Here is a 24,967-nt window from a genome sequence, read left to right as displayed (position 1 = left end):
TGTGTAACAAATATCAACATTTGGTGCTATTCTATTTCCACACTCTTTCTGTGAGGAAGTGTCTAGCTTACTTGAACACCAGTAAGATTAATGAAAATAGTATCTAATGCCAGTTTAAGTTTGAAAATACTTCCAGGGGAGAACTTTAAAGGAAAATGATGTATGTGATGGTCAAGGGAGTTACAGCAGAAGAGTAAAGATCCAGTTCATGTTGCTCAGTAAATGCATCTTGCTTTGTTTTCTGTTAGGAAGAGAATCACATGTTCAATTTTGGGGCACAATTTTACTTGTTTTGTTACATTTTAATGTAGCCTTTGAAAATCATCAGAGTTACCAGTTTTGCTTTGAAAGAGCACATTCTGCAGACTGTGATAATACCCCTTCCTTTAGGGACCAGCAGCAGGAAGAAGCAAAGAGTAATGGTAGTTACATGTGAATTTTGTCTGGATGGAAATGTTCTTGGTAAAGATAATGTTAAATGGAAAATTTAAAAAAAAACCAAGAAAATTATGATTTAGGCTCTCAGATCTGAAGAGAGGGAAGTTACACAGTTACCAATACACAAGGACTTCAGGAAGTTTGTAATAAGGTTAAGAAAGAAAATGAGTTGCAATCAAAAACAAAATCAATAATCAAATCATATTAACAAGGAATAAATTGATTGCCAGAGAACTCTGAAAGGCTTTTTTCTTTTTTTTTTTTTGTAAAGTGTACTCTACATATTTTCAGGGTATATGCATGAAGTTAGCCACTGAGGATACACAATATGAGAGATTTGTGATGTGGCTTAACAAAGGATTTTTGGGAATGACAAGCCATTATATCAGCTTTGCAAGAGAACAGAGTGAAGCTGTGAAACTTCAGTGGAATGGAAAATTTGTGCCAGCTTTCTGCAGATGGGGGCAGTTAGCTTTTTATCGTGTGTAGTTCTAGGTCTCATGATTTAAAACCGTGTCAGCAAAGTAGACACAACTTAAAGGTGATGACAAGAGATTAGTGACAATTTGGAAGAAGTTTTATGAGCAATTGAAATGAAATATGCCAGAGGAGATAAAAAAAGAATCAGGAGGACTGTTGGTATTTTGAAAGGTTTTTACTCATTTTTTACAGGGTTCATCCTTTTTTTTCAGTCAGAATAATTTAGATGATGGATAAAATTTAAAATTTATCTGTATCTTACAAAAATAATGATTTAGTGTTGCGAGTAATTTAACTAAACCTTGAAATTTAAAACTGGAGGTAACACAGTAAGAAAATGCATAGTTAAATTTTAAAATGTGGAGCTGTAGTGATTACAAATCTTTGAGAAGAGTAAGAGGATGTGGCCCAACTGGGTGTGATGCTCTGGCATTATGTGCATGATGTTATCCAGTGTGGAACCCTCTTTCTAGTACAATAATGGGAAGTACCTGCCATTTAAGTAATTGTAAAGTCAGATGAATAAAGCTAGAGATCACTCTGCAGGTGATGGATCAAGATGATTAATAGTAAAAGAAAACAAGCTGATTACCTCTTCAGTTGGTTATGTGCAGGAAAATCCACTGTAGCTTGAAACATTATTTTAGGACCAACATTTTAGGCACTTAATACTGAGAACAAAGTTGTATTGTACTGTAATGATTGCTATACTTTGATTTGTTATATAATTGATATATTTTAATGAAGATGGAGATCATGAAAAGGCCATGAAGAAATGGGAGGAGATTTGCAAAGCATTGCTTAGGCTTGGCCTGATTATTTTGAGAGACATTATTGTATTACTTGTACAATGTTTGGTATTTTTACTTTATGATAGTAATTATAAATCCTACATGTTGTACTTGTTTCAATTAATTGTTACACCATTTTTCTCTATGTTAGGTAACTGGAGGGGTGATTTTTTTTTAACGATTTATTTGTGGTTTAAGAGATGGATTGAAATTAACACAGGTGTGACACAAGTTGAGAAATGATGGTGCACAGTGGCACTTTAAAGCTGTGAGGTGAAAATAATTAGGTGATGCCCTTTCAATTGAGACAATTTTTTCCCAGTAGAATTGAAATCTAATTAAACAGTTTTCTTTATTCCACATGAATTAAAAATTAATAAAATCTAAAAAAAACGTTCAGAACACACGTTCAGGCGTGGAAAGATGGAGGGTGCTGCATGATTAATCTAAGGTAAAAATAAGGAAGTCTTTCATTATTCATCATTTAATGACAGTTAGGAGCAAGCTGCAATGTTTTGATAAATGAGAAATGTAAAATGCTGGTGTGAGGCAGTTGTCTTTCTCTCAAAGTAGAACACAAAACTCAACCAAGCTCCTCAATGAAAATGCTAATTCCACATGATTAATCCTTTCTTCTTTTCTGTCTACATGAATATTAAGTAACTTCCTTTCCAGGGTCACTGGGAAGTTGTAACTGTTTTACTTTGAGTTCCCCTACCCTGAACCATAAAGCCTGACCTTAGGGCCTAAGATGACCCTTATTGTTTGTTTCTGCCTCTTTGAACTCTTGCTCTTACTCCTCTCCTGGAGGAGGGAGGCAAGCGGTGGAACAAGCAGTCAGTGGCAATTACTGATACACCAGGAGTAGGTTTTTGTCAACTGCTTTTCAAGTGCCAAAGAGGCTTGACTTGGGAATGGTTCCCTGTTGCCAGCGTCGACCTGCTCTCATCTTCTTTTAAGTTAAGCGTTAGCCTTAGGCTGGTTTTCTCTATTTTTTTACAAGAGTTTCTATGAGTATTTCATTTGCCATGTCTGTATGATTTACAGTGCCTGCTTATTCTTGAAAACTTATCTTTATAGGCCTGATACTCCAAAGTGCTGTATTGCCCAGTGTGATGCAACCATACTTCTAAGATGATGTTCTCTCTCCATTCCATTTCACCTTTATGTAAATAATAATATAGGCTTAAAGGTAATATTTTAGTTGCCGTATACACAGAGGCATATCAGTCACTTCAATTTAAAAGTCAAATTTAATTTTTGTCATCTTTGTGTTATTTTACCCAAAGACTTGTAATTGAAAGACTTTATTTGGATGACAGATTTTTGCCTTTTCATAGGAAACAAGGCAAATAAAACATTAAAAATAGATAAAATTGAGGTTTTAAAGGTAGGGCATATTCTCCTTACCTTGTATAAAGAAAAGAAACAAGCCCTCGTTTCACAACTGTCTTTGACGTCGTTCTTCATGGCGTGCTCAGTAAATCCGTAGCATAAAGATATTATTAAATCAATACAGGGATGGCTATTATAAAAACTGATTTAAAAGATGGCTGTGCCCTGTGGATGCATTCCAGATAATAACTTGACCCTCTCTTTCCTTTATACTGTCCCTCAGTGACCTCTGCCACCTGCATACACTTTTGTTGCATTCCTCTCAGCTCCTAATCGTGCATTAGCACCAACTGTTTCTTTGGTGTGGAGGAGGCAGCAGATGTGGCACTGGTTCTTTGACTCCTGTTAATGGTTAGACACAGTGGCCCTTTTCTTCTTTTATGAATATCTGCAATATCTTCAGATTGAGCTGGCTTAGTGTAGTGGTGTCTGTTCTGGAGAATGGAAGACTCTCACAATATGGCCATAGGTCACCAGTGTCTGGGGTTCTTCCTGTTTATGGTAAACAACAAAGTGTTTAAAAGTGCGATAACTTTCACTCAGTGGAAGTTACATATGACTTATTTGAAAACTGAAACAAGCAAACACACCTGAGTTCTGAAAACAAGTGTCAGTTTGCATTGTTTAAGTAATATGAAAGAAAATAATTTCTGCTTGTGCTTCTCTCATTATAGAGTGGGTTAGGTCTCTTGAGACAGGCCATGTAAAATAAGGTTCTTCTGCAGACATGGGTATTAAGTGTAGGTCTGTGAGCAAACTGACTCGAGAATTACATTAGCATGCAAAAATTACTGTATTTAGTAATTTAGTTTAGTTTTTTTCTAAGCATTTTCACAGTGTAATGTATTCTTCCTTCTGCTAGGTTTCTATTTACTACTATATTGCTTGAAATATGTCTTTCAAGTAGATTATGTTCCTATTCATGAGTTAGTAAAAGTACAGTGAATGATAGCATGGTATGGGGTGTTTTGTTTTGGAGCTGCTAAGGAGTGCTGCTGGTCAGTAAGAGGAGGTTGTAGACATCTGCTTGAGAGTTTCGATTTTAGTTCAGCGTAAACTGAATTTATAGACTTGTGAATTTATTTTAGTCTCTGCTTAGGCTATTTACATTCTGTCACAAGATAGCTTTGGAAACCTGTTGTTCTTCTTGTATTATTTTCTCCTAATAGTACCACTATTTAATGTGGTACTGCCTGGGAGGATCAGAATGTCTTGCTTTGTGCTGACAATTGGAAGTTGCAATGGAAGGGCCAGAGCTCTCCTGTTTGCTCTTTGAAACAAGCATAGGGAGGCTCTAATGTGTTAACTAAGTCTACTGGAACTGCTTTGAGGCAATTTGTTTGGGACTACTCAGACAGAAAAAAATCATAGAATGTTCTGGGTTGGAAGAAGAATCACAGAAGGGTTTGGGTGGGAAGGGACACTAAAGGTCATCCAGTTCCAATGTCCCTGCCATGGACAGGGACACCTTCCATCAGACCAGGTGGCTCAGAACTCCATCCAACCTGGCTTTGAGCACTTCTATAGATGGGGCATCCACAACTCCTCTGGGCAACAAGGTCTGTAAGAAAAACAAGTACTTCGCAGACAAGCTCAGAGAGAGCTTTTATGACTCCGGTATGTTTGGCCACCTACTTTAGAGAGAATTTGCATTTGGCTTTGGATGTTCAAATGTTCACTTGTTTCTTGTATCACAGTATTTTTTCAAGGTGAAGAGGGTTCTACTTAATGTTTTAAGCTATAAATGGGTTTGGTTTATGAACAAAACTGTATGTATCTATGTATGTCTGTATTACATATGTATCTATACTTTTGTGTATAAATCCAGTGATATGTGCTGTGAAGTTTTCTCAAATTGTAAGTCTTCAGTGGTATGGAGGGTTCTTTGCCATTCTTGTTTGTCTTTCTCCCCAAATATGATTTGCTTTATAGGTAAAATTCCATTGCATTTATTTTAATTTCAAAACCTAAGTATCATTACTCAGACACTACACTGTAGTTTGCTCATCTGATGAGTAAAATTGTAATAATGCCCTTATTGAAGCTACTGACTCAAAGTAGTGCCCTTGCATTCCTTTTCATAAAAAAAGAATAATTCTATTTTTGCTTTACATATTCCTTGCATAGTTCCCACTGCTGCTAAACTTTCATTTCAAATCCAGTTTATAAAACTAGGAGAGATTCAATGTATTTTACGATCGTACTTTTCCTAATGATTGTCTCCCTCTGCCAGATTTCCATGGAGTGGTTTTAGATTGACACTAAAAATGATCACAAATGGTATGATTTTCCCTGACCATCTTTTCTGATTCTGTGTACGTGGCTAAGGAGTGGCAGATGAAACAGGAGAAGCAAGGGACTGCATATTTTAGTGTGATGAAATATTGTGTAGTAGATGAGACACAGGATTTAGGAAATGGGGATTATTATGTGTAATTCTACTATATATAGTGTATCACAGCCTGTTAGCTGGGAAAACAAAAGGTAAATTTCCTTGGTTGTCCATGCTATCATGTAGATGAATCATTGGTTGACATCTGTAAATAAAGGGACACCATAGATAGCAATAAACTGATTTAAAGAAAGGCATCAACTGGTTTGCCACAGGGATCTTCTTATTTGGATTATGTCTTGTTTAACATCTTCGTTAATAATCTGAACGAGTGGGTAAACTGCATGCTAATTAAATTCACAGATGATACTAAGCGGGGAGGTGTTGCAAACATAGGGTGGCCAGATTTTCTAAGTGAAAATCTGGACCACCTGTCATGGCAGGCAGAGAGAGGAAGGTTTTTAGCAGGGGTGAGAGAGGGGGTGTGCACAGAAGGACTTGACAGCTTGTGGGAGGGGAAGAAAGAGTGCCCACTCCACCCCCTCCTTAACCAAGCACACCCTCTCTTTCCTTCTTCAGCATCCTCTGGCTTGGATCCATTGTATTTATACTGTTTGCTTATTATAAAAATAATTATAAAAAATTTACTAGGTACCTATTAGCTGATAAGTGAAACCTCTTATTCAGGTGTAGATGCGAAAAATTGAGAGGAGGGGAGGAAGGAGTAGTAAGCTCCAGGCAAATGATCCTGGTAAGCTCATTTTTCAGCAACTGAAAATTTCAATGACACAAGTAATTTTTTCTTATTTTTTTAAGGTGAGGGTTGCAGGCTGACCCGTCCATGTTAGTCTTTTATATTGTCCTTAAAAATGGGAAGCAACAAATTTTTTATATAATCTGTAATGGCAAAAGGGCATTATGCCTCCTTCTGAGGACTGTTAATAGCTGATCTTGTGTTAGTGGTTGTGGGCCAACAAGAACGTAGCTCATGATGCAATGGACTGAGTGCCAAGTGAAAGTTTTATTTCCTCCTTTTTTTCCTGCTTATGTGTGATAGAAGCTACTCTTGTTTTTTCTCCAATGGCCCAACTTGTTCTTTCTTGTGCTTCCCTCACTATTTATTAAGTGCCTGTTGTGTTTTCATCATTTCTCTTCACTTAACATTGCTTGGGGAGCACAAGTGGCACATTGAATGTTTTCCTTTCTGTCTTCCAGGATTCTGAGTAACAGACTTGAAAAAACTTTCTAACTTTGGCCATCCATGATGACATGAACACCTGAATGATGAAACCCATTTTTTGCTGAATATATCATCAGCCTTTTGGAGATGGCATAGCATTGATCAAGGGGAAAAATCAACATTGTGTTCTTAGTGAGGCACCCAGTTTTAAAGCAGTAGCACTTATTTTTCCGTATATTGTATGGGGCTGAGTTTTACCTATCCTTGGCTGAGAAGGTTAGCTTCATCATTTTCTCCTCCTACTTAGGATGTGTACGGGATGACCTGTGGACTGTACTGTGCTGCGGACAGTTTTGAGGAAGAAGTTTTCCATAGTCAGAAAATTTGGCTTTGTTTGTAGTTGTAGCATTGTGAAAGTTAATTTACTTGAGAGAGGATGTGTAGTTTTGGCAAAACAATATGCTTTCTAGTATTCTCAGCATCCTGCACTTTCTTGGAATTTTGTTTGGACAGCCCCCATGTTCTCTGCATATTCAATGTCAGCAGTGCCAAAACTCAGGCAGTCCAATATCGTGTGTAGATGTTTGTTATGTATTTAGCTGTAATGCAGTTTGGGGTTTGTTACCGCAAACAATAGATGGTTCAAAGTGTAATGGCCATGTGACTAATGAGGAGCACGTCATGCTGCCTTCTTGAAGCGTTCCACTCTTGGCTTTTGTTTCCCAGGCATCTTTCCCTGGCAGTGTTATGCAAATTAACCAATTAATGACAGACAAAATGGCCTTCCTGCATCGCCATGCTTGTAATAAGAAGGGCAATGCTGTAAGTCACGTACCTATTCAGCGAGCTCTGTAGGCCACTGCCAGGGCATGATTAGCCTGACTGTGGAAGACAATTGCAGAGGCATCTGCTCGGTTAATTTTGAGAGAAAATTTACCAGATGGAGGCTGAAGATTTAAGTGATTAGAAGGTAGTAGATTGGAATACAAATTGGATTAAAAGAAATTAGATTGATATAAATCGAATTGAGTCACAACAGTTTGTGTTGTTTGTACCAAGGGGCAATGGATTATGGGAGAAGCAGATGCTCCAATGAGATAGGAATTAATGTGGCTTTGACGGTCCATCTGGGAAGGCCTGAATATCGAGTACATCCCTAATCTCTCTCTCCATTTATCAATGCCATAATGTTAATTAGTACTTCATTCATTAAGTTACTTACAGAGGAAAAAATCTCACCCCTAGCCCCTCTCTGCTTGAGGATTTGTTACTGTGCCAAGAAATGGAAATCTCCCTTTAGCTGAGCTAGTTACAGTTGACTGTTAACACTAGACCAGTGTCATTTTCTTCAAAAGCTGCTTTTGCCCTAAAAAGAAATTATTGGGCTTTGTTTTGCAATAAACTGGTCTTGATAAATCCAGCAGCATAGTTCCTGAAATCGTGCCTTGATCCCTACAGCTGGCTACCACTAATAAGCCTCCTTCTCACATATTTAATAAGGTACAATGTTTTTATTTCATATAGTTGCACAGCATTGTGGCTAATGATCAAACTTTAGCTATGACATTAATAGTGGGAGAAATCTAAGAAAGTTTGTGCACCTCAAAGGTCTTGGGTAGAGAAATGTGTGTGGAAGAAAAGTGCTGTACCTGATGCACCTGACATGGGGCTTGTCCTCAGGTGTGCAAAACTGGCTGATGACAGAACTGTTGGATTTTAAATACATTTCTCTTACTCTAGAAGACAAATATTTGGGGCTTTTTTTGACTCTGAAAGGTGACCCAAAATCATAACTTGAGTTTTTTCACTGGATGGGAAAAAAATAAAAAAGGAAAAAAAAATACTTGTTAAATGGTTAACAAATATACCAGGATTGTGAAGGAACAGGAGTTAAATTCTTTTTTGAGCCACGGTCTTCTGCTAATGAACATGAGGTAATAAATCCGAAGGATGCTTAGCAAAAGTCAAGAGGACTTTTCACTCTTTCCTCCCCCAGGTGCACACAGAGGTGTGAGGCAGAGCAGGGCTATGTCATGATACTCACATAGAGTGCAAACACTGGGAAATGCTGGTCTCCATGTGAGCACCACTGTAGTGTCAACCTTAAACTTTTTCTTGTATTTTCCCATAAATATTTGATTTGTTTTCCTTCATGGCAAGAAGCTTTGATTCTACTTCACTTAGAAAGCTAACTGTAGCTGAAGTCCTTTAGTTATTACTCAGATAAATATTAGATATAAAAACATGTTACTGTTCTGTTTCTGGAACCTAAAATGTCAAAGATATCTACAAGACTGTGTCTCACATTATGTTTATATGTTCTGGGGGAAATAGATTCACTGCAAACTAGTTTTGCAGAAGAAAGGGTTCTTTTATCATGTTTGAGGGGTTTTTATCTGTTGAAAATAAGTCATTAAAAAAAAACCTGTCTCCTGAAAAATTTATGATTTGTACGTCTGAGCAGAGAGTGTAGTAGGCATGGGCAGGCAAGAGGTTGGAATGGAGCAGAACTGGGACAGCTGAATCAAGATGATCAAAGGGATACTCTGTGCCATATGTCATCATATGCTCAGCAATAAAAACTCATGGAAAGGATGATAAAGGAGGGACATTGATGGTTGTGGCATTTGTGTTCTCAAGCAACAGTCCTGCATGCTGAGGCCCTGCTTGCCAGGAAGTGCCTGGACATCTGTTTGCTGATGAGAAGTAGTAAATGAATTCCTCTTTTTTTGCTCTGCTTGTATTCACAGCTTTCCCCTTCCCTTTTAGCTGCCATTATCTCAATCCACAAGTCTCTTGCTTTCCTTCTACTTTCTCCCTATCCCATGGGAGAGGGTGGTGAGTGAGCATCTGGATTTGGCTGTCATGTGGGGTCAACCTACCACTGTAAAGACAGAATTTTATTTCCTTAGTTTATCTAGACAGCATTTGTTATATTTACTAAGATAATGATTTAGAAGTCTAAGGTTACAGCCTGAAAAGGTGGAATCTACTTCCTCTGTAGTTTCTCCTTACTTCATCTACTGCTATTTTCACAAATTTACTTGCTTACAGCGAACACTTTTGAGAACTGCCTGGGAGTTTTTGTTTGTTTCACCTACTGTGCTGCCAGACACTCTTATTTCTGTGCTTCTGCATACTGCTGTTTGATCTAGAAAAACATGAAGTAAATAAATTATATGCTGGAAAGAAGCTCTTAGAAGGTCACAGCAGTCCCCTTGCCATTCCACACCTCTGAGAGGTGGTTGTTTATCAGTAATCCACGCTCCACTGGTAGAATTCACAGAGATCTCTATAAAAACAGGATAGACAACAGAGGTTTCTGAATCAGTGTCTGCAACTTTACTGTTTATAAATATCTCCCTCTTTTTAATATAGAAAGGGTAAAATAATAGTGCAGAAAGATCCTTGTGAAATGCATATTCCTTGAAAGGCAAGATTCTTCCACTAGCAACAGCAAGGTCCAAGAAAACCTCTCCCTGGACTTAGGCCTTCAGCCTAAAGTACTAGGAAAGACTTTCTTAATGTGTGCCAGCTTTGGGTGTAAATATGTGGAACAGAAAAGGTGAGAGAAAAATCACTGAGGGCTGCTAAAAAAAAAAATAAAAAAATAAAAAAAAAATCCATAAATTGGCAGAGATACTTGGAGTGTTTGTGTTCTGTCACCAGGCCCAAAAATGTTAAATCCGATTTTGGCTGCAGAAGTTGCAGAATTGTTTTGTTATCTAATGGGACAGATAACTGGATGGCAGGAGAATGAAAAGAGAAAAGATTCACCTTGTAAATAGAGTTGATGAACTGTTTTGGATTAAAAACAAAGTCATTAGCTACAGGTGTAATAGTAACAAGGTAGAAAAATGGCATTAAAATACAGATTATGAGGTAGGTAAGGCATTGGGAAACATCCATGGAGAGAGAAAAAAAAAAGGAAAGGGACAAGGAAAAGGTGGTGTTTTTTGTGTTTTGTTTTTTCCTGGAGGGAGGGAGGGACACACACATCAGAAAGGGTTTTGGGGCAGAGGATCTCCAAATACTCCCTTAACAGAAAATGCTGTCTCAGATGATATAGATACACACACACACACACACACATATATATATATATTTAATATATAAAATATATATATTTTTATATATGAAAGTATGTATAATTGTGCTACAAATGCATCAGGAGAAACTAAAGTTAGGGCACGTAGGTGGTTTTGCACAAATTTGAATTACGTGTTGTTTCTCATTATTAGTGGTGAGAACTTCCTTATAGATACAAAGAGAGTCAATAATATGACCTCAGATATCAGTGTGATAACCATTGAAAAACTTGTGACATTTTGGTGATCAAACAAAAAAAAAAGTGCAGTAAAGTATGTTTACTTTCTACACATGGGAAAACCAACCACACAAAAAAGCCAAACACCAACTTCTAAATATATAAAAAGACAAATGCATACTGTAAAGCACCAGTTGTGGTCTTTTGTGCTTGGGGTATATGAGGTGTTTATAAACCTGACCTATATAGGCAGAAATTGCATGTGACTGAATTTTCTGTAGAAGTTGTTTTTTTTCAAGCATTGGGTGTCTGAATGAGTTTTTAAAATACCAGCTAGCAAAAGGTGAAATGAAGGAGCAATTACAAACACACCCCTAAGTCTTGTAATGCCTGTACTTAGTCACCTGATTCTTTTTCACTGACATAGGTAGCAGAGATACAGCTGTGAGGAAGTTCATACTTATTCCAAAAACCTTCCACTTTTGAGCATATGAAGGCTTATTTACTCAATATGGGGTGAGAAAAAGTAGGATTAGAAGCTTTCTTCACAGAGCTTGATCTATATTTTCATCCATGGATATTTGGAAAAAGTTTCCCAAACTAGTTGAAGCTTCCAAAGAGTCTTTGACAAATCACAAAGATAGTAGTCTGTAGATTTCTAAACCAAGATATTACAATGAGTTTTTGATGCTTGTCATGCTACTTTAAATTTTATTGCAAGCTTTGCTGCAAAATTAATATTCATTGACTGATAGTTACTGGGAACTTTACAAAAGATTACTTTAGGATGTTTTGGTCAAGTTTTAAGTCAAGTATTGATATTGTGTACTTTTAATTCCCTAGACATTCACAACTGGTATGGTTGAGGGAGTCTTTGTGACCAGTGTTAGCAGAGAACATAGTGGCTGTAGGGTAAAATTCAGAACCTAAAAGTTAAAATGCCTGCTGTGCTTACAGTAGGAATCTCTCCCTTCCTCAAAATATTATTTTAAGACTGCTTCAGATGGATGAATTTATTTACAAATGTAGTCTGATTTCACCGATTGTAGCAATTTTATTCTAATCTGAGAACTATTTGACTCATGGTTCTTGAAGGGATCTGCACTAGGTTGTCATTTAAAGGCTTTTTTATAGGTGTTGTTTTACCTTAACACTGTTAAAATTGATGTGTTTTTCTAATTGCTCATTTTTAAAGCTTTTAGATGTATCTTTTAATGTTGCCTTGGATGGTCGACATCATCTATCAATATCAAGTTTTAGACTTTGGATAGCTTGTGGTTATCAACCCTTCCATGCAAAAGCAGAGTTTACCTGATCCTGATTAGCCATTGGTTTCTCCAGTGGTATCAGGGAAGCTGCACAGTTTCTCTTTGCCCGGCTTCTAAGGAGCCATTGCCAGTTCCCCAGTGCTATGATAACATTCCCCTTGTAGAATAAATTACTGTGCTGTCTATAAGCAATGTCTGCTTTTTTACCTTCCATCCTTGACCTGAAAACGAGCTGAAAGATGTTTGTTAGAGCCAGGCATACACTTATGCTTTGGTTTGTTAAATTCCAGAGTGATTTGGAAAGGCTCCCAAGGGAAGAGCTGTTGTGCTTGAGTTCTTCTGGATAAAAAGAGAAAGATTGCTTGGTTTGGTTTTTTTTTTTCTTCTCTTTGATGCTTTTGTTACATGCTGTGTATGTATCATAGAATAATTTGGATTAGAAGGGACCTCTGGAGACATATGCACACATATACACATAAACATTTTCCTTTTTGCTTTTCATAGCTGGAAGTGTTCCTCTTGCCTCCCTGTTTTCTTGATTTCTAAAAGTAATTTTTATAATCTCATTATTTAGAGTCAGTGAACATTCATGAAACCCACACTTGAACTGGAGCAGCTATTCTAGTTTAAAAAGCCAGAGCTTTTTTGGGAGAGAGCCTACAAGTGACGGTGGTTTGGGTTTGCTGGGGTGTTTGTGTTTGTGTGTTGGTGTGTTATTAAGCAAATAATTGTCTGTTATCTTCTTTCAGGGAGCATAGCTCTGGTAGTTATTTTACTTCTCGACTTGAACTCTAAACCATACTGCTTTGCAATAAACAAATCGATGTAACTTCCTCATTGAAGCAGTGACTTGTATTTATAACATCACTTTTCACCAGGGGAAAAAAAGATTTATCATTCGCCTGTGAATCTATATTCCAGTTTTCAGGGCTATTGTGCTCACTCCTCCTGTCTTGACTGCATCTCTAACATGCTATTCCTTCCCAGGCAGTGTGCTGGAAATAAATTTTGAGGTGTGGTAAGACTCTGCAAAAAAGTGAAATGTGATGCTAGAATGCTGGTATGTGAGGAGAAAACAATTGAAGAAAAGTGAATCTGAGTAAAATTGCATTAAGCCTTTATGTCAAATTTGGAATGCTTCCCCTGAAATAATTTTATACAAGGAATAGGGTGCTTATACTGTGACACTGGATTGTTGTCCACGTTAAAAAAAAAAAGGAATTTTATGTTTGCAGTGTTTCTTCAATAGTAAAGTTGATTACACCTTGCTTAGCAAAGTCTCAGTTTCATAGAAGAGAAACTTAATGAAATCACCTTCCAATAAGATTTGGTCAATGTTTTTAATGCCAGTTATTGATCTTTCTTGTCAGCATTTCCTGCTTTTCCTTCTTGGCAGACACATTCTATAGGAAAGGTGACTTATCTGCAGGCACATGTCCTCGGGAAGTTAGGATATGTTGCTTAATGGATTAATTTTGCTCAAGGAAAAGCTTTCAGAGGACCTTGTCATAGCTGACATAGGTTTTTGAACAAAAACCTTACCTTGGAAACAGTCGTATCACTGAAGTCCTTTCCCATCTGCCAAATCTCAGAGGAGGGGGAGAGACTGTAAAGTGTAAATTCTCAAAATGCCATCTTTGCCATGTCACTTTGCCTAGAGGAGTGCATGTCGGATAATCAGCCTGGTGCCAATGCATCAGCCTCTATTCCAGTGGAGTTTTCTCATTATCTTGACTTTTTTGCATGTTATCTTTTGTTCGAACTAAGATGGGACTGACTGGATTTCTACTTGCGATCTCTGCTTGCCTTCAGTCAATTCTGTGCCTAAAAGGGTGGTGAAAGCAACAGACTTATTCATTACATCAAACAAATGTGTGCCGTAAGTGTTTCTGATAAGTACTTCTCATGTGGAACGAGGCATGCGAAGAAGTGGGAAAATGAACAGTGACTGTCCTTCAGTAGATTTAACTAAGTAGCTGTGGGATTGTCTTTGTAGAGTCTGCGTAAGTCAAAAAAGAACTGGAGCCTGGTCATGTGACAGATCTGATGAAGCCAAAAGAGATTCTACAACTGCTTCTATAGCTGTCCATACATTTAAAGCGCATTATTCTTTTACTTGGGATTTTAATACCTTAATTTGTTTCATTTTTTCCTAATTAATGCAGTGAAAATAAACCAAGATTCTAGCATAAAAGAAGGTTCTTTGGCATTAAATATAACTTTGGAGCTGTTCTCTATGTAGAATCAAATGTACACAGACCCTTTCCTTCCTGCATGTATAGCTTTCTGTTGTAGGAGATTTATTTTTTCCTATCACAGTTTTGCTTCTTGATAAATAGTCCTTTTGCACAGTATCAGGGAGAACATGTGTTGTTGGCAAACTCTTGGAGGGAATGTGTTCAAAATGCTACCAGAAGCATGAAACAACTAATAACTCATATGAGGAGCAGCTGAGGGACCTGGGGGTGCTTCCAGCATCCGAAGCCCCGTGGGCAGCAGGGCAGGGAGGGGATTCTGCCCCTCTGCCCCGCTCTGCTGAGACCCCACCTGCAGTGCTGCATCCAGCTCTGGGGTCCCAGCACAGGAAGGACAGGGACCTGTTGGAGCCAGCCCAGAGGAGGCACCAAGGTGATCAGAGGGCTGGAGTAGCTCTGCCATGAGGAAAGGCTGAGAGAATTGGGATTGTTCAGCCTGGGAAAGAGAAGGCTTTGGGGTGATCTGACTGTGGCCTTTCAGTACCTGAAGGGAGCCTACAGGGATTGAGACGAATATTTTACAAGGGCTTGTAGTGACAGGACAAGGGGGCATGACTTAAACTGAGAGTAGGTTTAGATTAGATATTAGGAAGAAATTCTTGACTGTGAGGATGATGAGGCATTGGAACCCTCCTCCGGACTCACTCCAACAATTCTAATATTGTAGGAATTTTGGTTTTGCCCACCAGCATGTAGTAGCTCATGTGAAGTCATTGCAGTTTATCACAGTAAAGACTTAAGGACTCTTAAATTCAGGGGTTGGCTCACATGCTCTGTGCATGCACAAAATGGGAATCCTGGAGGGAGGAATGGAGAAGGAAGCTGTATGGGTACCGCAGGAAACACCACAGCTGTCTGCTCAAGAAGGTCGGGGTGCATCTTGCTCTGCAGTAAAAGTATCTTCTTCCCAGACAGCTCAAGGGGTTAATAGAATTTCTGTTCATTCCAAGTGAGGTTGTACTCGTAAGAGTATTAGGGGGGACCATAGTGAAAGAATCAAAACTAGAATCAAACACCACTTGCATCTGTCACTTTCTGACACTCAGTGTCTAGAGACAGGCAATGGAGTCAAAGTTTTTGGTTTCCTTCCTTTGTTATTTCTAAATCAGCACAACCTTTGGGAATACCTGTTGGTGCTCAGTGCACTTTGGATGGAGGGAGTTTCACGTGCTCTGTGATCGATCCTGTGTGTGTTTTGCTTCCCCTCTCCTCTAAGTGCATGATGAGGGGAATTCCTTGCAGCCTCGAACAGCTGAAGGTACACTCAGCCAGGAATGTGTGGTCTGATCCCCCCTTCAAACACCTCCTGAGCCTTTCTTCTTGCACATTGGCATCATCCCTGGTGCCCCAATCTCAACCCTCTCTTGTGCACAACTGTTTAATTAGGATAGAGTGAGTAAGCACCAGTTTTGTGATAAACATCAGTACTGAAGAGGAAGAACCAGCCTTACTGTGACCTGAGGAGGGGTTTTTAATTAGGTTGTATAAAGTACAAGGTTGAACTTTTTATGGGAGAAAGCCTTTTGCAGAGCTTTGAACATGGCCTGTAAGTCTGTATAGGATATACTTCTAGGAGTTCTGAACACTATCAACAAACCTTTGTGTACAAGAAAACTAATATTTTGGATTTGTATTTTGCATTTCTTGCTACTAATTTTGTTACCCTGTGTTACAACTGAATTTTGATAAATAGTTATCTGTTCACTCCCTCTCAAGTCTCAGAAAAACCTCAGCTTTCCTTTTCTTCCTGATACTGTTAATAGAAATTTCTTAACACAACTAGTGGGATTTTGTTAGTTTTTTGGGAGTAAGCCATGAATTAAATTGATAGAATTGTGTCTGGAGTACTATAAATATAAATGTTTCTAACCAGTGTATGAAGTTGACTTTTTAGTCCCATGTACTGTCAGATGTTTATCTTTAATGGTAATTTCAGTATTTTTCAGTATTGTGTATGGGGTAGTGGACTAGGGTTATTTTTTAACTGCAGATTCTCCTGTTAGTTTTTAAATATTTTTTTTTCAATAGAAGGGAGAATAAAATATATCTTCCAAATGTGCCATAGGTTCATCTGTGCTTAGCTATAGATTGCTTTTTTCATGTACAGGCACTGCAGATTATGCATTTCTTTGCTGTTCTGGTAATAGAATCTGGAAGCCACTGAAAGAGCTAATTTGTGCAACAGCAATGTAACACTTAACTACTATGGCAAGCCTTAGTTTAATGACCTGAGTGTTAGTAAAACAGAAGTCCAAAGGTGGATTCACTCTGTTGAATGGATCCTTATGCCTTCCTCATAACTTTTGCAATAAATGAGGCATTGAAAATATTTTAAAGTATGTAGGGCCTAGAATATAATTAAGACATTGATGTGAAATTGCTTTTCTATGACTTAGCAAAACTGCTGATCAGAAAATTGAGACAAATGTTTCATAACCTGCAGAAGCTGGTTTATCTTGTATCTTAAAAGTGTGGATCAATTGTAGCAGCATGGCAGCTCCACTCAAACGATTTTCAGGATCCATGCTAGAAAAATTTATTCTTGAGACCCAATGAAGAGGCACAAACTGCTGTGACTGTTGCAGAAATATTTTGCCAGGCTCATGTGGTCTAATTAGCTCTGCAGGAGTGGAGAGTGTCTGTACCATTAATACTGAAGGAAGTGTTCAGGGCCAGGTTGGATGGGACTCTAAGCAACCTGGTCCAGTGGAAGGTGTCCCTGCCCACGGTAGGGGATTGGAATGAGATGATCTTTAAGGTCCCTTTAAAACCCAGGCCATTCTGTGATTGTCTACCTATGTTGTATTTATGTGTGTGTGTACGTACATGCAATCCTGAAACTGAAAATTTCTAAAGTGAACTGACATTTGAGATTTCCCTTTTGGCTTTCTTTTTTCTCCTTCTCTTTCTGTAGCGGGACTGTTTGTGGAAAAGGTATACAAAGCATACAAATAAAACTGCAAAGAACTGTTAACTAATGGGGAGGGTAAGATACAGTGGGTTGGGATGTCCTCCTACTGAATCTGGCAGATGAAAGGATGAGAAGAAAGTAGCTATAAGGGGAACCTGGAAGCACATAGTGATCTAGAGTAACTGTAAATAAGATTACCAGAAAAAAAAATAGATTGTCATGCGTGTATGTGTAAGGGATCCTCCTCTAAGTGCAGTCTGCATCTGGTATAGGTTTGATGATGCTATAGAGGGTTATATCTGTCATCCATCTCAGGCCTTTAGGTAGGGGAGTGTCTGATACAGTCTCTGATATCAGACAAAGAAATTTCATATGTGTACAGGTTTTTTGTTTTTGGGGTTGTTTTTAAGTTTTTGTGACATTAAAAGCATAACTTGTGAGAACACTTTGTGAGGCCTAAAGCACAAATAAATTGTTCTTTCTTCCCTCTGTCCTTTTCTTTAGGATCCCGTCTCCGCCAAGAGGACTTTCCTCCACGGATTGTTGAGCATCCTTCAGATGTGATAGTGTCTAAAGGAGAGCCAACTACTCTGAACTGCAAAGCAGAGGGAAGGCCGACCCCCACCATCGAGTGGTACAAGGATGGTGAGCGGGTGGAAACGGACAAGGATGATCCGCGCTCCCACCGGATGCTGCTGCCCAGCGGATCTTTATTTTTCTTACGCATCGTGCACGGGCGCAGGAGTAAACCCGACGAGGGAAGCTACGTTTGCGTAGCAAGGAACTACCTTGGAGAAGCTGTGAGTCGCAATGCATCTCTGGAAGTGGCATGTGAGTAGTTTTATTTGTTTAGTATTCTGTAAAACTACAAAGTGGCTTTTATGTCACCCAGCATTTGCACACAGCAGCATCCTGGGAGATAACAAATGGGGATAAGTACAGCATTTTGTCATTAGCTGTTGCTCTTAGTCAAGGCATTTTCATATGTGTTTGTTCAGTAGCAGTGACCGTACAGAATAGGTGATTTATACTGAAATGAGGTTCTAGCCAGAGTATAATAATGATTGGCACAAACATGGACAAAGGAGAATCTTCTGCTGAAGAATAATCTAATTTTTAAATTATGTCTAGAGTTGGTTATACTGGAGCTAATGTGGAAAAATACCTATCATTTAATCTAAGGTGCACTGTCTGTTTCTCTTTATCTCATCATCTGTTACCTCAACAGAAGCAGACAGCATCTTGGTGACTCATGTTCTGTACTGCTGGAAACCTCAATATATGCTCCTCTATCATAAATTTGACCCAGGCCTCATTCATTATGTGAATGGCAAATGAAATTGTTGGCCATTTCTCATATCATCCAGAGCAGTCTTGGTCTTTATCGATTCTCTTTGTCGTAACAGAGAAGTCAACAGGGCTCTTTTTTAGCCCACCTGGCATGAGTAATCTGCTTCCCAGTAGACTTAGCAGATATATTCATTATATTCACAGCAAACAAGCTCATCAGGCATTAAATATAATCAGTTGCACATGGTTTTTTGCTGCCTAGTTACATGGGTTGAATCAACACTGATCTTTTTTTATTCAGAATGTGCATAGAATTGCTTCACATAGAATTGTGTTTTAGTAGATTTATGAGTGCTCTCGTCTCGCTGGGTTTGATTCTTTCACCCACAGCTCTTCATCTGATGGTAGTTTCACTAAAATGTATTTGAAGTAGGGCTTTAGAACAAACTTGTATTGCTTTGTTGATAAAGAATGGATTTAAGTCCATAGTAGATGATATGTTTAAAGGAGGGAAGCACAGAAGAGAAATCTTTGCTCCAAATGCAGTCTTCAGACTTTCATAGCTAATACAGCATGATCATGAGGTTTCTGTTTTCTTAGAAATTGCAGAAAATGCCATTTTTGAAATATTTAAATGGTGGAATAAGCCAGGTGGAACAGACTTGCTCACTACATTTCAGCTGTTGTAACCTAGATTCAAAACTGTGTCAAACAAAAAATGAAAACAGTTTTGGCACACTATCAAAGCACAAGTAAATGTGCCAGTAAATGCATCACAGAAAATTTTTCAGTTTTGGTAGATGCTTGGGAATTGAGGAGAAACCAGTTTAAGGAAGGCTGAAATCTGGATGAGTATTAATGGATGAATTTACTGGATTACTTGAGTCTTTGTACATGTGTTTTAACTGTCTGTTGAGAAGGCCTAAGAGATGTAAACACTTGAAATCTTCATTGTAATCCTGTTGACATTCAGGATCTCTTGTTGAAGTTCAAAGGATTGTTCCAGTTGTACCTTGAGTCATCAAATTGAAGTGACTGATTATTTGGAAATTTAAATTTGCTCTATATCTTGTAAGTTTTCACTGATCCCTACTTCAGTGGCTGCTGCGAGACTCTTGTTATAACATCTCCAGTCTCTGGAGTTTGTTTAACCACTGCAGCTGCTGGCAGGTCAGGCATGAATCATTTGGGAGATAGTAGAAAACTTTAAAAATAATAAAGTTGTGCTCCTTTGTCAGGTATTTTAGGTCAGAAGCAACATGAACGTGAAACTGAATCTGAAACCATGGCCGAAGTTTTTGCTGATAACATTGTGCTTCCACTGTTTTCATAACTTTGAAATTTAACTGCCTGAATCCCCCAATTAAAGGGTTTAGCAGTCTAAAGCAGTCTCCTATTTCCCTTCAACAGTGCTGCTTTATCTTTCCTTGAGCAGTACCATGGCTGCGATTACAGAAAGGTCTTCATCAAAGAAGAAAAATGTAAATACATCCATTGCTTGTTTACTTAATTTTAGAGGTTCTGCTGTGATTTTTAAAAGCACATGGCACTTCTTGGTGTGTATCAAAGGCATCCTTTGGAAGATGATAGCAAAACTACAGTTTTTGCTTGGGTTTGAGATAAATTTTGGTCATAAATCAAGTTTTCAGGTGACTTTCAGGGAACAGTTAGAACCTTGTTTTTCTAGTGTCAGCCTTTCTGGGCTGAAGAGGGTGGGCAGGTCTGTAGCAGCCCGTTTGCATGCTCAGGAAATGAGTTGCTGGTGACAGGCTGTTGTCAGCAGTGAGTCCCCATTCACCTGTCCTCAGCTCCTGCTGGAAAACTGTTGAGTTGCCTGGATACTGCAGCCCTGTCCGTGGGGCACGTGATCCAGTCTGACTTGTGCTCTCTGTCATGGTGTTGAAAACTCCACTTTCCACACCAAGCCAAAGTGTTTTCATCACCAGAAAAAAAGGATGGTTGTCCTTTGCTGACAACAGGGTTCTGGATTATTATCTGACTGTAGGTGGCCTCAAATCATGCCATTAGAGAAATACTTCTGGTTTTCACAGGTTTAAGATGCTTGAGTGTGCTGTATCAGAGTAAGAATCTGTAATTGTTTTACTTATTAAATTGGCAGTTGCTAATAATGTGCTCTTGCAACTTTTGAATGATTTATGAAGAAATATTTATTGGGTTTGTATATGTTAGATGTGTTCATGTATTAATATGATAAACAGTGTTAATTGTGATTAATTTTCTTCTATTACCTTGTTGGGTTTTTTTTACCCCTTCCATGGGCACCTGCCACAAAAGCAGTGGGATTGAAAGTCTTCTGATGTATCCATAGTTATGTGTAAAGACAGAAGTTAAATTCAGCTGGGACAGAAAGTGGTTCTAACCATGGTATGGGCCATCTTTAACACAGTCATTTTGCCCCTAGCTTTTTTTGGAGTGAGCTTTTTCAAGTTGCTGAAATCCCTAAGCTCTTTTTGGTTGAGTAACAGTTTACACCTTTCCCAAACATGATGATTTAGGTACCAGCTCCTCCAAGGTGCATAAGGTATGCTTTTAAATCCATGTCTGTTCAGAGCGCATGTATACAGTCTAGGGCAGATATTTTTCTGCTGATGTAGATCCTCAGAAAAATTTGTCCATGCCAGTAAAACTGTGAAGAACTGTGAGTTGTGGAAAGTTACTTAAAAAAATATTATTAATATACTGAAGATGCTTTTAGAATATTTTTGCCTTTAATTTAGAATATTTTCATTCCAGAAGACATTTAAGAATAAATAGCTGATATTTAGAAGAAAAAGTTGTTACTTGAAAGCACAGTTTAGGATTGATATGACTTACTCTATTTATTTTAATACATTAATTCATGGTGTGCTTCATGCAGATTGATTTTTCAGTAGGAGCTTCCTCAGAAGGAAAAAATAATGCTAATGCTCCCACCCAAACCAGTATTCCAAATTTTACATGGCAAATTCTCATGTAGTATTTTTGTTTTATGGTTAAAACATTAAAACCAGATGTTCTAGTCTTAAAACCTCTACAAAAAATTGTATTCAAAAGAGTAAAACATTTTTCTTTTGATTTTGTCCATTAGAATTTTTTAATGGAAATTGAACAAGGGTTGGCATTATGATATATATGTTGATGCTCAGATTTTCTTGGGAGAATTTAGAAAGGGAAGTAGACTTGCAGTAGTTTGATCTTTCACCAAACTGCTTTCAAATGCCAGAAGTCTTAAAATAAAAGCACATTTTTTTCACAATGCACCAGTTGAAGCAATCGAAGCTACGTGGTGGAGTTTTCCAGTGGGAATATCAGGAAACACACTTGCAGAAGTGACTGTAGCTAGGATTTCAGCTGGGAGCACCGGGGCGCCACATGTGAGCAAGGGAAGGAGCGGCAGGGTCCCCGCGCTGGCTGGGGCTGCCTCTGATCCAGCCGGAGTCAGCGGCAGCCCCCAGGGAGAGCAGCTGTAGCCCCAGGTGTTAAATATGTGACAGCAGCTTGATCTATCGACCACTGTTACAGGGGGCTTTGGCCTAAATGAAAATTCATGAAAAATTGATGAAGTCCCCAGATTATTTTTTTCCCTTTTCCTTTTGCAGTGCTGTGCCAATGCAGCGAGGAGAGATTAAATGAGGTGTTGAACGCTTTAGTGGCAAGGAGGTTGTGGTTCAGAGGTCAGGGGGGGAGGGGAAATAAGACCCATTTTCTACCTTACTTTCCTTTAAAAACAAACGTGAATCTTTTCCGATTAGTTGGGATTTGCTGCTATTTTGATACAATAATAATAAAGCTCAGGAATATTCACAAATAGGATTCTTTTCTCCATGGGTTGGCAAAGACTGGGAGCATGTGGGTTGGTGCAGAAAACAGTGGAAGCCTCTGAGTCATAATTCAATTGGAGAACCAGAAATAGATTGAATTTTGTAATGGCAGTATAAATTTGGGCTTCCATCTTTCTGAGTCTGCTTGAACTGAAGTCATTTGGAGAAAGAAGCGGTCTTGCATTATTTATATGCCACAGATTGCTTGGATAGCAGGCTTTGGAACACTCTCTAAACATAATGATCCTGTTTGTGTTAGATTCAAAGCTGAATTATGTTTTTATCTGTAACAAGAGGTTATAGTACTACACTGAGTTTAGTGTGAAGTCATAGGTGTTCTGCAAAGCAAGCCTAAGCCAGATCTTAAACACGGTAGACAGTAATTTTACAAATAAACCAGATATATTGAAATGTTCAGTGAATAAAGGCTGAGAGATATAAAATATATGCTATGCAATCACCTCTGCATCATAATGCTAATGGCTATTTGCTGGAGCATGTGCAAAAGGCTGCAGTATGTTTATAATAATGGAGTTAATAATTTCATTTGAGATATTCAGAGTGAAAGAAGAGCACAATGTATGTGACTGTAAAATGGGTGGATGATTTTTCCATCTAGTTTCTGTTTAATGTATGATAGTAACATCATTATTAATTTTGTTACTGGTAATTTCAAAGTGTGATTTGCTTTGAGGTTACTTTCACGTGTGGAGAGCATGTCCTGTTACTTACCTCTCTCTAACCCTCATCCTTCTAAAGAGAGTGTGAAAGGCTTTCTGTCTGAGTTGGCACTCTTCTGCTCTCTTCAATATAGAATAATTATTGTAGAAATTGGAATGCTGGGGATGGTGATCTGGTCTTTGAGCAATATCAGGACACTGAAAAGCATAATGCTTTTCCTCATCATGCTTTTTCTCTAAGAAGGAATTTAACAAATCATGGCTGTTATCACAGCATGCTTAATGAAAATTAAATTCCCCTTGTAGAAGAGAACAAATAAAATTGTATCTGATTTAGATAATCTGGGAAAAGGCAGGTTTCATAAGATGGTGTAAATACCTTAAACCTCCTCTGTACTCTTGAAGCTTGCAATGAGCAATTTCCTTGGACTTTTCTGTGGATTAGGATGAAGCCAGTGGGAACACCATTGTTTGAAAACATTACATGAAACGGCATTTCTTTATAGGTCAGTAATTCTCAGTCACTATTAGAAATTAAAGAGGTTACTGAATATAAATGAGTGAAGACACATCACATAAACCAAAACCTGACTTGATATCTCACTGCAAAGTTTCCTTTTGAGCCAAAAACATAGTTCTGATTATATACTTTATTAATCTAGCTTTTAGTTGAGTGTTTTTATTTCTTCTGAATTCACCTGAGACAAGAAACATACATATTTGAGAGAGTGTGATTTTTGTACCAATAGCCAGAATGAATTAGAATTTTTATGAGAGAGGTGCTCTTAATCAGGATAACCATCAATTGTATCTTCTGTTGCTTCTGTTGTTTGTGCTTCAGCGTTGATGCCTTCCATGTGGGCAGAAGCCGTACTTCCCACCATCTCATCCACTAGGATTTAGACAAGTATCACATTGTCTATCTTCATTTTTTAGCCTTTGAACTCCACCTGGACATGCAGATTTAAATGTTTCCAAGGTTAAAAGAGCTAAGGACTCCTTACATTTTAAGTAAATCCAAAGATACTTAAAATTCTATTACTCATACTATCAAGCTATACAATGCCTGTAGGTTTCTCCAGGCCTTGTTTTTGTTCTCCTTTTTCTTCTCCTTTTCATACTGTGATCTTCTTACAATCAATTTTTTTTTTTTTTTTTTGGTAGACATTCACAGTGAACACTAAAGAAAGATAGATATATGTGTTCACACAAAACAAGCAGGCTCAGGTGCCAGAAGAGTGTTTGTTGTGAGTGCTTAAATTCAGTTGGTTTTGTGTGCCCAGTGAAAAATTTCCTTGACAGCTGGAAGGTGTTTCCACTATGTGAATTAATACTTGAGAACAGGTTAATAAGTCTCTGCAATGTGCTCTCATGCACTCTGTGTTCACACAGTCCAGTATCATTCCTGGCATCCCTGCAGTAGAAATAGTTCTGACAGCCAGAAATGATTAGAGAAGCTTTTCGTAGGATATCTTATTTATCCATTGAATTCTTCTGCCCAGGATCTACCCTTTTTCCCCACCTAAAAGAGAACTTTGTGTTACATTTTTAGGAGGTATTTGCAGCCGATCTGGTTTTGCTTCTAATAATTTCTTGCATATTCCTCACTCGATTTTTATCATCTTCTTTCTTGCGCTTGCCTTTGATTTGATTTGATTTTTTAAAACCAAATGTGCTGTTTACATCGCTCTGAATGCTCTGCCTGAAAAAATGTTGACAGCTGAGGGACAACTGATGACTTCACAGAAACCTTGAAAGAAATCAGCTCCTGATTGATCTGTTAGTGGGTGCATCATCATGTACTGATTTTTTTTTTTTTTTTTTTTTTTTTTTTTTGGTTTTTTTTTGGTTGACATTTC

The 24,967-nt window shown here is 38.2% G+C and overlaps 1 protein-coding gene across 10 annotated transcripts in view; it reads left to right on the top strand.

Annotated features, from left to right (window-relative positions):
• The window catches only part of ROBO2 (roundabout guidance receptor 2), a 1,045,807-nt gene that overhangs the window by 628,282 nt on the left and 392,558 nt on the right, over window positions 1-24,967 (top strand). For all 10 annotated transcript variants that reach the window (XM_032097063.1, XM_032097109.1, XM_032097086.1 and 7 more), the window contains one exon: window positions 17,822-18,148. In XM_032097063.1, the coding sequence (XP_031952954.1) occupies window positions 17,822-18,148 (327 nt within the window). The remainder of the gene's footprint in view (window positions 1-17,821; window positions 18,149-24,967) is intronic.

This window comes from Corvus moneduloides, chromosome 2 (genome assembly GCF_009650955.1).
Source record: "Corvus moneduloides isolate bCorMon1 chromosome 2, bCorMon1.pri, whole genome shotgun sequence".
NCBI lineage: Eukaryota > Metazoa > Chordata > Aves > Passeriformes > Corvidae > Corvus > Corvus moneduloides.
This window is presented reverse-complemented; position numbering and strand designations above follow the sequence as displayed.